General features: G+C 52.8%; 1 protein-coding gene across 2 annotated transcripts in view; it reads left to right on the top strand.

The window, feature by feature from the left end:
* The window catches only part of MN1 (MN1 proto-oncogene, transcriptional regulator), an 84408-nt gene extending 68856 nt beyond the window's left edge, over nucleotides 1-15552 (top strand). The window contains exon 3 of one of the 2 annotated variants that reach the window (XR_005953074.1): nucleotides 13146-13279. Coding sequence is in view for 1 of the 2 variants with exons in the window: in XM_041410012.1 (XP_041265946.1) it covers nucleotides 13146-13312 (167 nt within the window). In the remaining variant the exon portion in view is untranslated. Of the gene's footprint in view, nucleotides 1-13145 lie in introns of both variants that reach the window. The other variant, XM_041410012.1, reaches the window with a different exon arrangement.
* The last annotated feature ends 925 nt before the right edge of the window (nucleotides 15553-16477 follow it).

Genomic DNA, 16477 nt, shown 5'->3' with positions numbered 1-16477 from the left:
CCTCCTCTCAGGAGTGGCCTGGAAGGGCCACTGGGGAGGCAGCATGGTGGGAATGTCCTTTTGGGTGACCAGCAGTGGGTTTGCTGTCCCAGCACGTCGCTGTCTCTGGGGTTTCGGGTGTGCCTGTCCTGGCCTTATGCAACCCAGGGAAGCGCGGTGTTGTGTAACGCTGTTGTGTAAGCAGGGCACGGGCGGGTGTCAGGGTTTCGGCACACAAACCATGCTCTGTCATGCTCCCTGCATTTCCCCACCTGCAGCCTGGAGGGGATCTGTCCCAAGAACTTCCCATCCACTTTCCTGGGGGTGTTGCAGGGACAGAGCCCTTGCTCAGAGGGAGCTGTTGGTGCAGTCTTTAGGCTGTGAACAGTTGGCACTCGTGTCTGACTCTTGCTCCCGTGCACAGCTGCACCTTTTACATAGATGGGGCAGAGTCCAGGGCCATCTTTGCAGGATGTGAAGCTGCTGCTGTGCGTGGACACTTAATGAGAGTGGCTTTGCAGGAGACTCCTTGCGCAGGCACACTGCCTCTCTCCCTGTCCTCCTGCTCCAGCTGACATTACCACCGTACTGTGCTACCTGTTACAAAGCTGTCTTGTGGAGGGACTGCCAGGCCTTCCACGGCAGTGACACCTCAAAGGGGTGCTTGAAACAAGCTCAGGGGGGAAATGTATCCCCCTGCCCGTGGTCTCTCTGCAGTGACAGTGGTTGGGAACATGGTGAGCAGGCTCGGAATGTCAGCACATTGTTCCTGGTGAGATACGTGTCATGTCGCATTAGCTCAGGCCGACAGCTACCGGTGGGAAAATATTTCTGGGAGTTCCTCGAAGTGCCCCCACCTCCTACAGGCAAGGACTTGTGCCTGGCAGCAGAGCTGTGCCCAGCCACACTGGGGGAGCAGTGAGACCATCTGGTGCCTGAGTACGTGGAAAGTCACCCGAGTGTTGTGTCCAAAGGGAAGCTGCCTTTGCTGGGAGAATTCTCGTGGAGGGTGTCTGGCTGTTCAGAAGACAAAGCTCAGTTTTATTTCTCCGTAGCCTCTGCTCAGGGAAGAGGAGGTGGGGTTAGCATGACTTATTTGGTGAAATCCACCGTGCCCAGAATGAAGGGAGCAGCTGACAGTGCTGGGAGCTGAGGAAACCCTCTCGTTCCTGCTGCAGAGGTCAGGAGCTGGAAGTGTGCTGCGCGGTTCAGGAGCATTTAGAACAGGACAAGGCAGTCTCTTGTGAGTGCAAGGAGCCACTCAGCACTACACAGCCAAGTAAAGGTGCAAGGATGGAGCTGGAACAGGGCTGCTGTGGGGTAGGGATAAGATAAGGTGGGAGGATGTTTGCTCACACACATGGAGGGATTGACTCCAGCCCAAGGGCAGAGCCCCAGGGCTTTGCTGGACTGAGAAGCTTTTCGGTGATGGTCTCTCCTTAAGTTCTCATGCCCTCATCTGCAGAAGCATCTCTTCACCCATTCCTGGGACTCCTGTGTGCCCCTTGCAGCTTCCTTGATGCTCTCAGCACACAGTTCCCTTCTGCCTGGGCTGGCCCAGCCCTGCCCGCTGCGCTGGGGGCTCCAGCCTCGAGCTCTGGCTGCTCTCCTGACGTTCTCACTTCAGCATCAGCTTTTCTGAGCCTTCCCTCTTTATTTTCTTGCAATGTCAGAAAGGTGAGGGGGTCAAACGCTAATGCAGTATTTCTTTCCTTTTGTAAAGTGTACCTAGCAGATGAGGAGTGTCAACACCGATTTGTTTTTCAAGTGTTTCTGCAGGATTATTTTCTTGTTAAAAGTGACAAGGAGGTGCAGAACTGTCGGCCTTTAGCCAGAGATGTCATCTCGTCTTTGTGTAGGTGAACAGGCATGAGATGACAGGGCACCTTTTTGTGGGAAAGATGAAAAGTTGAGCCCAATTTAATAATTTCCTTAAAAACCAAAAGGAGCATATGCTCTTTCCCTTTTCCTGATCCTCAGTAATGAGACCTGGAGAGAGGAAGACCTTAGTTAGGCCCTAGTCAGTGCAGTGTGTTTGTGCAGAACTGTTCTCAGTACCAAGGGGATGGTTTGAACTGTGCTATTCATCTGTGGCCTTTCCAAGTTCCTCTGCATCTTTTGGCAGCAGAATCTGATGATGGTTTTAGCACAGATAAGGTGCTCCCGTATAGCTGGCAGTATGGACCATGGGGAAACCATTCTGGGCTTCAGCTGTGCTCTCAGGACCTGCCCAGGAAGCTGCCCTGTGCTGGGTGCTGCCAGCTTGACACAGCTGAGCCCCCTTGCAGCTCCACGGAGGGGCTGACTTTCGTTCCTGGTAGCAATTTGGAAGCCCAGCACGTGGGTCTCTGTGGACAGGAATGAGGAGGAGGGAGCAGGTATGGGCTGGGGGTGTGATCCTGCTCATTGGTCTCCCTGGCCATGGGGCTGCCCTTCAGCTTGTGGCACAATTCCCTGCACCAGGGAGTGGAGGAGACACTCAACACCATTTGGGTCCCTGGTGCTGATGTTTTCTGGAAGTTTAAGAGACCAGTAACTGACTTGCCACTTGATGTAGTCATTAAGGGCTGGCTGTGCTTTTGAAACCCTCTCCCTCTCTACTCTGCACAGCCTCTGGTGACCCCTCAGGACAAGAAGCATTGCTGATCAGTGTTATTGATCTGGGTGGAGCTGAGGGAGCTGGACTCCTGTGCAAGGCATTGGCTCCAGCACATGGAGCTTGTGTGGCGCGGCACAATACAGGACCAATCCTGGGGCTGGTGTTTGGGGTTTGTCTTCTGGTCAGCAGAGAGGCAGATTGCAGAGTCCAGGATGGCTGGGATGTGGCTGGGCTCCATTTCCCCAGACCACATCTCCTTTGCTGGGCCCATACTGGCTCACACTGGTCACCCTCCCTGTGGTGAGTCTGCTCCAGGCGAGGTGTCAGCCAGCTGTGTGGAGGGGGGTGAATCAGTGCATTCTTTTGTCATGCTTCCAAGTCTAGAAATTCAGCAACTTTGGAGAAAGCTGTATTTAGAGGAGCAATAAAAAGGCAACTGACTCACATGGAAACAACATCAGTGGAATAAAAGGGGAGAGGCTTGGATTGCTGCAAGGAGACTGGTGGGGGAACATGTTTAGATTTGTGGTGGTGGACATGGAAGTATTGAAGCACCTAAAATGAGTCTGGCCTTGTCCAGAAATGAATTAGCAGAACTAAGTAATGTATATCCACCTTCCCATGAGTTCTGGCTTTGTTAACAGTGATATCATGTTTTGCTTTTAATAGTGGGGGTTTTTTTCTTCTTTTTTTTTTTTTTTTTTTTTAAAGGGGGTTTTTTTTTTTTTTTTTTTTCCAAATCGAGATAATTTTTTTGTTTGAAAAAAAAAAAAAAAACCAAAAAAACCACCCTAAAAGCCCTGAAGTGACCTTTCATTCTAAGTGAAGGAGCAGGCGGGCTGATGGCTTTTTCAGATAGGAAGAGTCAGGGCAGAGCAGCCCGTGCTGGCCAGCGCTCCGACGCGGGAGCACTGCCGGCAGCGCACACTTGGCCCTATTGTCTCTGCTTGTATGGACTAGTCGGTGGGAAATGAGGTATTTCCTCCTTGCAGCCTGCTCTGCTGGAGTGCTGGAGGCTGGATCCTGCCCTGCCCTGCGCCACGGTGCAGCTCTTGCAACGCCGGGCTTTGGGGAGGTGCTTTCTGTGGGAGCAGGATCAGCTTCTCCACCAGGTGTCTAGGAGGCTGTGACCCTCTGGGGCTGCTGGGGCATCGTTATTTAAACATGTTCTGATTAGCCTGCACTGTAAATCCAGCATTTTAATTCTTTCCATATGTAAGATCCAGTCTAGTAAGCCAAAGTTTAAGACCATGCAATCTATTTGGAATAACCATATGGATTAGGAGTCAGACTGTGCTTTTCTGCTTCTTGTATTTACACTAATAGAGAGACAGTTGCTAATGTGCATGTAGCTTGTGCTGGTACCCATTTTTTAAAAATATGACACCAAATGGCTTGCATTAAAATATTTGAAAAGCAGTAAAACTGTGAAAGTTTCTCTCTTGCGCAGACACAGACACATCTGTGCAATGAGGCGTCTCCAGGCAGCAGCATTCCTGTCCCTCCCTGTAGGCTTATCAGTGGGGCTGAGACCCCTGCAGGGTGTCGGGCCAGACCAATTCCCCCCCAGCTGCACCTGCTGGGCCAGTGTAGACCCCCTGGGCATGAGGGAGAGCAGCCTTTGGGGCAAGGAGGACCTGGCTGGATCCAGACCCATCCTGCAACGTCAGGAACTGGAGGAACTTGTGGCTATGGAGAGCCTGGTGCTGCCTGTGCTTGGTTGGTTTGGCACATGGTGCTGACTGTGGTGTTGTCACCCCCGACTCTCAGGGCAGATTCCAGCTGGAGTTCACCCAGTTAATGCCCTCCCATGGGCCAGAGAGAGGTCTGGAGAGAGGAGCAGCAGAGCTGGGAGCTGGCCACTTGCTCAGTTACTGAGGTCTTTGCATTCATCATTCATTTATTTTACTGGTCTTTTTCTGCCATTTCTTGGTTCTCTTGGGCATATCCCCCAGTCTGAGTCTTTCTCAATCTTTGTGTTCCTCTCTCTTTATATTGAAATACAATTTTAAAGGAAAACCAGCAGTGCTCTAGTTTTTGAAATTTGTTCTTGTGCTCTAAGTAAACGTTCCTTGGGAGGTCAAACAAGCTTTTGATAGTCACCTCTTCTGCAATGACCTGCCAGCACTGGGGTTGGTGGTGGGGTTTATGGGCTGTCACAGGATCCCCAGCCCCTGCCAGTGTCCAACAGGCTCCAGAGTTGGTGTAACTTTCCTGTTTCTACTTAATCCATTGCTTGTTTCTTGTCAATGAAGTGATCACCTCGTTATGTCCCTAAATCTGATGGGACAAGGACATTGGGAATGAGGCTGCTGAGGAGCTTCCAGTGTGTGTGTCCCCAAGGTGAGGGCAGACACTTCGCTTTCCCCTCATTGTATCTGGCTCTGTCTGGAACGGGGGTGGGCAGGGGATCCCCTGCCTTGGACAGGTGGGCACTGCTTGCCCTCAGGGGATCTCTGAAGGTCTTGCTGAGTCCAGGGGGAACAGCCCCAGTCCCTGCTGCACTGGGGAAGTACTGGGGCAGGGAGCAGCATCCTCTGTCCTTGGCTCACAGCCCTCAGCCTTCTGCACGGGTCCAGTGACCAAACGTGGCCAGAAGCCTCTCCCCTCTCTTCGAGTGCTTCTTGGAGAATGTGTTTTAGCTGAGGGCAGGAGTCTGTGCTGCTGGCTGTTCCCAGGGCACCGAAAGCATCCAGCCCAGGTTTCCAAAGCAGTTGGCTTGTCACGGGAGCTGGAGTCGGACCTGGGTCTGTGTGAGCACCGGAAAGCATTTCCGAGTGGGAGTTGCGCTCTGTCATCCTTCGTTTGCTCAGACCGAGAGGAGGGAGTCAGGGTGAGACTTCTTCCTCCCTGTCTCCAGCATTAATCTAAATGCCAAAACGCAGACCTTTTGGAATGCTCTGGCGCTGTGGAGAGCACCAGGGCTCAGAAATATCCCCAGGTGGGCTCCACAGGCACCCAGTGCTGCCCTGCAGGTGCAGGGGAATGCTGTCAGCACGCTGCTGCTTCGTGCCCCTGCTGGGCCATGCTGAGGAGCTGATGGGTTTGGCTGCCTGAGGTGAGCAGGGAGCCTGGAGAGACATTCCCAGTGCTGGGCTGGAAGTGGTTTATTGAAAGGAAAGGATCATATTACACTCAATTTTTGCTGAGTTTATCTTGGTTTTTATCAGATTACATGCAGGATAGCTCATCAATATTGTGATCCTGCTGACATGTAAGTGAGTCGCTGCATAATTCATGGCTGCTGCAGGGCTCCAGCACTGGGAGGCACATATTTAATTAGGCACCTCACCATTCCAGTCTTCTGGAGCAGCCCCAGGATCGCACCCGTGGAGATGGATGCGGTGGCCCTGCCTGTGCAGCTCCTGGCTGCCTTGGGGGAGCCATGTGGCACTGTCCCTGGTCCCAGCTCGGGGGCAGAGACACTGTGTCATGGCATCACGGTGAGCAGCACTTTCCAACAGGCTCCTAGGGAGGGAAAATGTCCTGGCAGAGATGAGAGGTCTCTCCATCCCTTTGGAGAGAAGGGTGGTGATGAAGGAGGGGTGCAGCATATCATTGCACTCCCATCAGCTGTAACGTTTAGCTCTGAGAATCCACATTATCCATGAAAACATCCTGTCCTTTGTCAGTCTTTTCCAGTTCAGATTCCTTCTACAGTGAAATCTGGAGCTGAATTATGTGTTTTGTGGCAAGGTCTTCCTTAACAACTACAATTTTCTCACTCTGGTCCCACTAATCTCCTTCATCTTGGGCTGGAGAACCAAAGTCACTGGCTGGCTCTGCTGCCCCTCTCCAGACCACCCCACCTCTCTGGGATCATTATGGGACCCCTGCTCAGAACCTCCCTCCCATGGCAAGCAGAATCCAGCAGGGCAAGGACCCATCCCTGGGGTTCAGCAATGGACCCTCCCCAGCACTGGCCTCTTCTCTGGCTGTGTCCAAGGCAGTGTGTATCTTCTTCCTCTCACAATGTGCTTGAAAATATATCTGGGATAGGAAGAATTCTTTTCCATTTTTGTGGTGCTTCCCTCCATTAATTTTCTGGTTGTAGTACATTACTCATGGATAATTAAGAGTGAGCTATTAATACAACAGTTAATATTCAAGTGCAGTGAAGAGGAGAGAACAATAAGTCAAGGAATCATATACTACAAGACATTTTAGTTTAGTGATGCAATTTTTTTTTTTTTTTTTGCTGGCTTTGGCTATCAGAGCATAGTGCTGCTTCCATTTAAGTATGGTCCTGAGAACTCCATTTATTGATAGAATACAAATAGGACATTAAATCAAGGGAAGTGAATTTGAATTGCTGGTCATATATACAATTATAAACGGGATTGGCTACTTCTATCTAGTATCTTGTATCTTAAGCTAGGAGAATTATGTTAGGGGCTGCTAAAGAGAGCTTGAAGTGTCTTAAAATTAATGAGATTTAAGTCTGTCTAGGAATAAAAAAGAATTAATGTTAAAATACAGCTCTTGCTTTAGGATGAAAAGATGGCTTTAGCAAAGTGGTGGTGCCTTGTCCAGATGGAGGAATGTGGGGAGGATGGGCTGTGCACCAGCACCAATTAACACATCTCAGCCTTAAGTTCTCCTACCTGCCCTGCCATCCTCACTGGGATGGATGGAGGGATGGATGGATGGATGGATGGATGGATGGATGGATGGATGGATGCCAGCTGCAAAGAGGAGAGGGGGACAATCCCCTGTGCCTGGCTGCAGGGTGGCTATGATAGAGCTCACCACTCTCCTCCCTTTGCAGTCCTGGCTGGCTGCTCCCAGCGCTGCTCTGCACCACCCACACCTGCAGAGCCCCCAGCACGGAGTTTTGGGGGTCACTGGGAGCATTCTCCTGTCCCCCAAAGGTTTGGGTGTCCTCTCTGCAGCGTGGTGCTTTCTGGGGCAGTTTCTCCCAGGGTGTTTCAGACCAGCCTGAGCAGAGAACACCGTGCTCTGTCCTTGTGCTGTGGCTCTGCCTCTGCTGTGGAGATGAGGAGAGAGGTTCGGGTCCATGACTGTGACCATCAGGAACGCACAGTGGGTAGTGGCACTGGCAGCGGTCACCACTGCCTGGCACAGGGCTTGCCTGGGCTCCCAGCTGTAGCAGGGGCACGAGAGGGTGGGCACAGAGGAGGGGAGGCCCCCCAGTGCCACGCTGGGTGGCCCAGGAGCGCTGCACAGCCCCCAGTTCGTGGCACACGTGTGCTGACGGCGAGGAGCAATGTCCTGGTGTGGAACTTCTCCATTTCCAAAGTTGAGCAGAGTGTGAGTGTGTGAGCATGGGGAGGGCTATGGGTGCAGGAACCTGTGGCCGAGAGCAGGGATCTGGGGGAGGGGGAGGCTTCAGCAAACAGCTCCTTACCAAAACAGCCCTGACCTTTGCAGGGCTGGAGCTGTCTGATGCAACAGGCTGAACCTTTCCAGGCTTCAGCTCCAACTTGAAATGCTTCAGAGCAAAATTGATGGCTGCAGCACTGGCCCCAGAGCTGACATGCAGTGCTTGCCCAGCTGCTGCTGGGGATGGGGAGAGGGTGCTAACAGCCCAGTGTGGAGCCACAGTCTGCTCTCATGTGTAGCCCCATGGGTGCTGCCTGATGCCTGGGAGGGCTGGGTGCCGTGCCATGGGCAGCTGAGCTCTCTGAGCCCTTTGGGGCACAGAGGAAGAGCTGGGGGCACAGGAAGGGGCTGTGTTGTACACTCTGGAGCACCAGCGTGGTTTGGAGGGGTGGGTGGAGGTATTAATTTTGACCAGAGGGAAGAGTCATCATGTCCCTGATGGGGACTCATACCCAGTCCATTGAAGCCAAGTGGGAGGTCATTTGCAGCACCTCTGGTGTTCAGGCAGGAGCTGCTGTGCCCTGGGGGATCAGTGCTGAGAGGGCTCCTTGCTGCCTGGCTCTCTGGCAAACCAGCGTTAGTTACAGAGATGCTGTTGTTTCTGTGTCCTGTGGTGAATAAAATTCAACAACTCTTTATTTCTGAATGACAGCCCAGGGACTGCACTTCTGCTCTGGCTCGGTGTGAAGTGGCTTCATCCCAGCGCAGCTCCTCTGGGGCCTGAAGCTCTCGATTCATTAGTTGTCAGGCTTGTAGGTGGATTCTGCATTAGGCCTTTAATTTAGTGTATTGCCATGGGCTACTGACCACATGACACTGCTCAAATGTGAGCAAATCTAACGAGGATCCAGGACTGCTCTTTAATTTGGTGAGAATAACAGAGTGAGCATGAGCCCGGAGAGTGTTAATCATGAAGGAAAACTGGCTGAAACCAGGTCAGCTGGTGCTGGTTCTCAGTGCAGCATGATGGAGAGGGAGCACGGGGGGTGGAGGACTGGCAGTCCCACACCTCCAGCGACAGGAAGCACCATGGCCACAGCAGCCTTTACTGCTGCCTTTTTCCTCCCTGTAGCTGAGCACTGTGGCCCATTTGATGGCTGGGGTCTGAGGGGCTGCACTCAGGTCCCCAGCCCAGGGAGGTGCTCCAGGGTCTGGGGTCCCCTTGTGCCCTTGGTGCTGTGGGAAGGGGCAGGTGCTGCTCCCTGGCTGTGACAATCTGGGGGTGCTGGGTGTCCTTGTGGGAGCTGATGGCAAAGGCCAGTCCCAGCTGCCACCTGCCTGTCCCTCGGTCCTGCGCTGAGTCATGTGGCACAAAGGCCCTGCAGTCACCAGCTCCTCACGGGAGCAGCAGCGCATCCCCATACTTAGATGTGTTCAGTGCAATAACAAATCCACACTGCTCTCCTGCTGGCTATTCCTGCCTGGGGCTGGCTCCCCTCAGCACGGATCACATGGATTTACTGTGCTATCCTGGAGTGCTGCCTGAACTTGGCTGACTCCTTAAAACCATCCTTTTTGGAGGGGTGGGCTTTGAGAGAGGGGCACAGGAACCCTCTGCAGTAATTCCTGTTGACTGCAGTGACCAGCGAGGCATAACTGATCAACTGCAGGCTTCCCTGCTGCTGAGCTCTGCCAGCAAAGTGCTTACATCTGCTTTTACACTAATGGGAACTTTATGGACTGGTGTGTCCCCCCCCAGCAGCAAATTCCAACAAGGTCAGAATTGAGAAAGTTGCCACTTGACACCGCCCGTGAAGCCCTGAGCCAGCCGGAGGAGGCCAGGTTGCACCGAGGACTTTCTGGGGCAGCAGATCTAATGCTGCCACCTGCAACTGATAGCCTGGAGGCCCCCCAAACGCCACTGCTGCCATCCCACTCCCCAGTGGCACAGCTCCTCTGTGCTGGGCCATGCTGCTGCAGGAGCTGTGTGGATGGGTGCCAGGTCAAGCAAGGCACTGAGCTGCTCAGCACACTGAGCTCTGGTGGCTGTCCTGGCAGAGCGGGCTGCTCTCTGTGCACACCCAGAGGTGATGATGTGGCAGCGCTGCTCCTGCTGCACGGTCTGGGAGCGTGGCTGTGCTGCCACTGGCAGGTGGGTGCCACGTGAACAGGGTGGCTTCAGGCAGCAGTGGCCCTGGACATGCCATGCACAGGGAGCACAGGTGCTGTGTGGTGAGTGCCCCAGGTACTGAAACCATGACATGGTTGCTTTGAGGCCCTGTATTTTCCTGAATTTAATGAATGGCCATTACACATTAATGGCTATTAAGGTGATTAATATTTAGTTTGTGTGGAAGAGAGTTTGCAGAAACATAACTTGCTTCTGTGCAAGTTACTGTTCATTTTTCAGGACATACAATCAGCCTGGACAAGGCCTGCTGAACTGTGGCTGCTTTGGCAGCCTGAGTGTGAAGGATTACGGAAGATCTCCTATTAACTGCCTCTTTTTAAATCTAACATTGCAGGGCCCTAATTGCTTTGACTTTGAGTAAGGAGAGGATGGTTTCTGTAAGGGCATCCCGTGGTACTGTGTGGCTGCTGGCCCCAGACAAGGCACTTGGGGTCGGCTCCCCATCCTCCCTTGTGCTGGTGTGTTTATGTGCTCTTGTATGTCACATATTGCTCTCCTGGGATTTGTGTGATGCAGGTGAGGATGGAGCCACCCTCTCATTGCCCCTCTCCTGAACAGGGTCCAGCCAGCAATGAAGGGGCTTCTGCAGATTGCCCCATGGGTGTTCACCCTGTGCCAGCTTCTGCAGGTGGTGAGTGAAGCAGGAGTGCTCCCCTCCAGCTCTTCTTGCACAAAGCTTTGTCTGGCTTCAGCTCTTTGAAACAAAGCCTCAACCACCCTCTGGGTGCCCCGTGGCACAGGGATAGCTGGGATGAGTGATAGTGAGGACCCCTGGGGCACTGCTGTTGTTCCCAACCCTTGTCCTTTCCCAGGCACAGCTCTGGTACACAGACTGCCATGCTCAGGACCCCATGTCACAGCAGGGGATGGGCAGCTCCTGCAGTTCCTCATCCCTGGAGCTGTGATCACCAGGTCTCAGCTGCTGGGAGCAGGTTCAGGTTCCCCCCTGCCTGATGCTGGGAGATGGATGCTGCTGGTGATGCCCAGAGAGGCCGAGGGCTGCTGTGCCAGCCCAGCTCCCTGGCTCCTGCCGCTGCAGTTTGCAGTGGTTTGTTAAGTGAAAGGCGATTTCAGAGCAGGCAGCAGTGAATAAATTCTGTTTTTCTCAAGCATTTAGTGTTGCTTTCAGTTTGCTTTGATGATGTCTTCTCACAACTAGTGTAAACAGACTGCGCAACGGGGAGCACTCACATGTGTACAAGAAGCTGCACATGAAAGACAGAGGCATCTTGAAAGCCATAATAACGCTCTGAGTGCCAGTTAAAGGATTTGTCACTAAGAGCACTTTACAGATAGAAAGAACTTATTAACTAGTGTGACTAACAGCTTGCAAGGTTTAATTGATGTGTGTTTGTTGTCCTTTTATATCTCTCCCCCTTGTCTTCCTCTTGGCACTGATTCCAGCAGTTGCTGGTGCAAGAGCAGCAACCTCAAAGCAGCCTGAATAGGTACCAGAAATAAAAGGGAGGCCAAGCCCTGCCCTGAGTGCCCCCGGATCTGGGGCTGCAGTGGCTGTGGTAGCTCGGCCCCAACATCTGGATTTCCCCTAGAAACTGGGGCTGGGCCTATTTTCTTGCTCAGGGTTCTGTTATTCCTCCCTAAGTGACGCAGAGTTTTTGAAGATAAAGCTTTTCAATGCATGAATAGGATGGATAATGAATGTTTCTGCCAGACAGACTGCTCGTTGCAAGATTGATTGACTATTAAGGTCATAACGCAGCAGCCACCCACACGAAGCAAACAGGCTAATGTTAGACTCCAGGTTAAGCCCAGAGTTGGTCAGCTGTCCACGGGCACAGTGGGGGCTTCCAGTCATCTGTCAACAAGTGATTGATTGATGTGGACACCTTCCAATCTTATTCTGATGATTCTCAGCAGCTTGCCTGCCTGGTGGCCATTTTTCAGGAGTTGGCAGCGCTCAGACCTCCAGGACTCCAAGCGATGACTGCGTGGGGGTTAACCCTTTCCTTTGATCCCAAATGCCTTTGTTGTGCACGGGGGAAGGATTGTGTTTGTGAGCCCCAGTTACAAAATACACCGTGACACTCCCTGAGTGAGAGCAATGCTTTGACTTTCAGACATTTCTAAGCGAGTTGGCCGGAGTGAGGCTGCAAGTGGGGATCTGCAGAGAATCATGTGGAGCAGGGCAGGTACAGTGCTGTACTTCATGGGCATTTTAACGTGCACTGGGTAAACTGTGTGCATCACAGGTCCAGCAGCAGCATGGCAAATCCAGGTAGGAGTGAGTTTGGTATTCAGAAGGAAAAAAAAAAAAAAAGGATTGGGTTATTTTAATATGGACTGCTTCTGGTGTGAGAGACAATTACTTAAGAGAGCTCTTCTGCTTTTAAGGATTTCTCCTAGTTCAGGGGTTTGAATTCACCAGAAATTTGTTGCCTGGATGCTGGCTTTACGTGTGCATGAAGAGGACTTAAATATATCTCTCTGTATTATTTTATGTACATGTTATACTTGGTGTGTGCCCACACACGTGCTAGTGGGAAATTGAAGTTATGCATGCCATGTAGTGCACGTTTACCATCTGTAAACAGCTTCAAGGGTCCTTTGGCTGCAGCGAGTGACCTTGTATGTTTCCTTGTCTGTTTTTCAGCAGTTTTAGTTTAACTGTTTTGGAGGACCCTGACTTCACTTTTCCATGCACTTTCCATCTATGGTTTTAGCGTTCCTAACGTACCCTAAAAGCCTGCTGTGGGGAAACGTCAAGAGCACTTCTCCACGAGCTGGACCTTTATGTAACTCAAGTGCATTGTTGAGTTTTGATGGTGTGATCCAAGCACTGTAATGTGGCAGAGTTGGCACAGAGCTATTAAAGGCAGCAGGAGAGCTGTGCACAGCTGCTCTGAGTGCTGCTGTGTTGTTGTGCACACCCTTCCCCAGCCCCAGCAATGGGCTGCAGGCTGATATATTTCCCATGGAAGATGGTGCCTCAGGCCCTGATCTAGGACCTGATCTATCCAGCCTCTCTCCTGGCTGAGCAGGGATAGGGTCTGAGCCAGGAGGAGCTGCTGGGAGCTGGGCTTCCATGGTTGTGGCTGAGTTCTGCTAATCCTCTCTTCTCTCCATCCCTTGCAGATGGTGATTCCCATTCCGACAGCGCCTCCATGCAACACCACGCTGGCCTTGCTGCTGACTGTCTCCAGGATGCCAAGAACCATCTCCCACTGCCAGGCTGGGCATTGTCTCATTCAGAGCTGCTGCCCTGGGTGGGCTCCATGGCAGCAGCACTGACCTGCACCTAAGGAAGAGTCATGCCCACTGCCCAGGACATTTGGTACAAGGTGAACCCATGGGCAGGCTCACCATGGCAGTGCTGGTGGAGAGGCTTCTCCCAGGCCAGCATCAGCCCCTTGGCCAGAGACAGCTGGGCTGTGCTGGGGAGGGAATGAATGACCCGTGCTCCTGTAAACTGAAACAGGGCACTGAAATGCCACGTGCCCGCCACAGAGTTTTTCCAGGGCACAGCAGAGCCATGTGTAGTGCTTCAGCCCCCTTGTTCAGGGCACTCAGGGCTGTTGGTGTGAATGCATAAAAAATCAAGAATTTAGGGCCTTTTGTAGCAGCACCATCCCCTTCTCATCTCTTCCTTGAACACCCCATGCTCACACTTGTGTGCTCAGTTCTGCCTGGTGGGGAAGAAGAGCCTCTGTGGACCGGGGGAAGGTCTTTGACAGTGGAAGATGAGCCATGAAAAGCAAGCAGCCAGTTCTGTCCATGGAGCAGTATCACAAATTGCTTTTCTCTCCTCAAGTATCCTTCCCTCCTAGGCCTTGGCCAAAGGGCACTACCACTGGTTGCAACATAAATTCTGGGCATTTTCAGTAAAGCTCTCTGCCATCATTGTTCTTAAGATGTGTGGGTAGACACAAAGTGCTCTGGGACTGCCTTGAAATGCAGTGGAAGTGTAGAGGTCGAAGAACATGCTCCCATTTTACCTTTTGTCGAGTAGAAAGTGGCTTGTTTGGGCGTGGTCATGCCATGGAGAAGTGGCAGGGCTGGGAGAACCCAGCCTAGGTCATTCATCCCTAGCAGCCTGTGTCCTCTGGATGTTGAGTATCAGCCAAGAAGGGATGCTGCTGAGTGCTTTTCTGCAGAGTGCAGGTGGTAAAGAGTTGAAAGGCAGCAGCTCCGCTTGCTGACAGCTCCCGCTCAGCAGAGTGTTTGGGATTTCTGTGGAGCAGCCCCAGACAGGCACGGAGCACTGCTGCTGGTGCATGGAGAAAAACCTTCCCTGTGCTTGGGGAGGAGCACCAGGGCGTCTCCTGCAGCTCATTATGTAGAAGGGAGAGACCTGTAGTTATTTCTCCTTGACCGATCTCTGATTTGGCACTGATCATTAAATTGGTTTTGTGTATTGCAGAGTCACACTGAGGGGGGTGCTCTCGACTTGAGCCTCCCTCCAGGCTTCCTGCTGCCCACAGAGCGCAGCCCCCCGGGCAGAGCTGCCCCCTGGCAGAGCCTGAGAGAGGGCCACGGAGCCTGGGAGTGGATGTGGCAGCTCTGCCAATGGACAAGGGCTGGGAGGGAGCAGCTTGGCCGTGCTGCGGCCTCCATGTCCCCATGGTGTGAGCCCAGCCAGCGAGGCCTCGGGGCTTCTCCTGAGGCAGCGCTGGTATAATAACACTGATGAAAAGCTGATTAATCCTTGTGAACGAGCCGCAATAGCTTCCCTCTAGAACTGAAGAGATTACCACTGATTTGTCATTCTGATTGTTTCAAAGAGACGTGCAATTAGTTGCTCTAATTTAGCTCCTCTCGCGGAGGAGCAGCGTGACAAGGGCGCCGCAATCAGTGGGGCTGCGGTGGCAGCCACTGGTGGTGCAGCTGTGCCGACACCATTTCACGGGCACACGGCGGCTGCCAAAATGGTGGAGCATCACGTGCTCCTGTTTTGGTGCAAAACCAACACATTTTCGAAGGACCAGGTCCCCTCGGTGCTGTGTGGCACTGGAGCAGTGGGGCAGGCCTGGCTCAGGGCGCTCCGAGCTGTGCCGGAGGAGCTGGAGCTCAAGGGCTCCTGTGCCGTGTCTCAGTGCTGGTTGTTCAGGAGACTTGGGAATTCACAGGGAGAGCAGCAAGCGCTGGCCTAAAACCCCTGTGAGGTGCTGGGCTGCACTGGATGGTGGGCATGACATTACACTTAGTTTGATTACAAAATAGAAAGTCAAAAGGAAATCTTGCTCTCTGATTCTGCTCCCTCCAACTAGTAGCCAGGTGCAATAAAATCAGTTTGGGTACAGAAGAGGGGGGGTATTTGCTTGAGGTTATCCCTTTCTGAGGATTGTCTTTGCTTTGGAAAAGGTACAAAGCTGCCACAGAAAATGAGGAGCTTGTGGCTCAGCCCCCCAGCTCGCTGCACTGGGTCAGCAGCCAACCCCCTCTGGGCAGAGAGGAGGGAACACATGGGATTTCAAAATGTGTCCATTTTCAGTGAGACAAATCACTTAAAAATTCAATTCAAAATGAAGAAAATAAAAACGCTTTAAAAACAAAACCTGCCTGTGGCTATTTCTTGGTTGAAGCTGTCTCTTTTTTTTCCTCTTTTTTTTTTTTTTCTTTTCCTGGGAAGGCATTTTGTTTCTGGATCGAGCTGGCCGTGCTTGCTAGGGAGGGTCTTTGAGGGGTCTCTGAGCAGCTCTGGTGCTGGCTACCAGCAGCCCGTGCACCTCGGCCCCTGGCCAAGCACCACCACGCAGCTGCTCAGCTCATGTTCCCGGCCACAGCATGGCACGGCCAGGCCCGTGTCACTGCAAGGTCGTGGTTTTCCCCAGCCCCTCCAGCTCAGCTGTCAGCTGTCATCCCCCACTGGGCAGCAGCTATGCACCCCGTGGCACCCAGGGGACCCTGCCCGTCGTGTGTGTCCTGGGGCTGAGCCTGAGCTGGTCATCCTGCCTGACAGCTCCACTCTGCTGCCCTGGGCACAGAGCAGCACCCAGCCAGTGCTGTGCCCCCAGCCCTCACTGTCCTTGCCAGGGGTGCTGTTCCCCCAGTGCAGGTGACGTCCAGCTCGCTCCGCACCCGCTGCTCTGCTGGTGACAGCTGATCCAAAGGGCAGCCGGGGTCTCGGCAGTGCCAGGTGGGCCAAGCCGGACAAGTGCCATCGCCCGGGACACGTTCCCCTTGCCTTTCCTGGATTGGGTCAAGGTTGGCCTCAGTGAACCGGCTGAGGGATGGTCTGGCACAGAGAGCACCAAGCAGGACATTTTGGAGTGCTCCTGCTCCCCTCAGCTAAATATAAGCCCCAGTGGGAAGCCTACCTCTCCCTAGTTTCATGTTTCTTGCCCCTGTGCTTCCTAAACCTGGCAGCAGGCCCAGTTGTCTCCAAGTCTAAGATGAAAATACCCTTGCAAATCCCACTCATAAAAATACCTGCTGTATTCCCAAAACATGCCTGAGATAGCTTCCAG

Source organism: Onychostruthus taczanowskii, unplaced genomic scaffold (assembly GCF_017590055.1).
Source record: "Onychostruthus taczanowskii isolate IOZ18803 unplaced genomic scaffold, ASM1759005v1 scaffold32, whole genome shotgun sequence".
NCBI classification, from domain to species: Eukaryota; Metazoa; Chordata; class Aves; order Passeriformes; family Passeridae; genus Onychostruthus; species Onychostruthus taczanowskii.
This window is presented reverse-complemented; position numbering and strand designations above follow the sequence as displayed.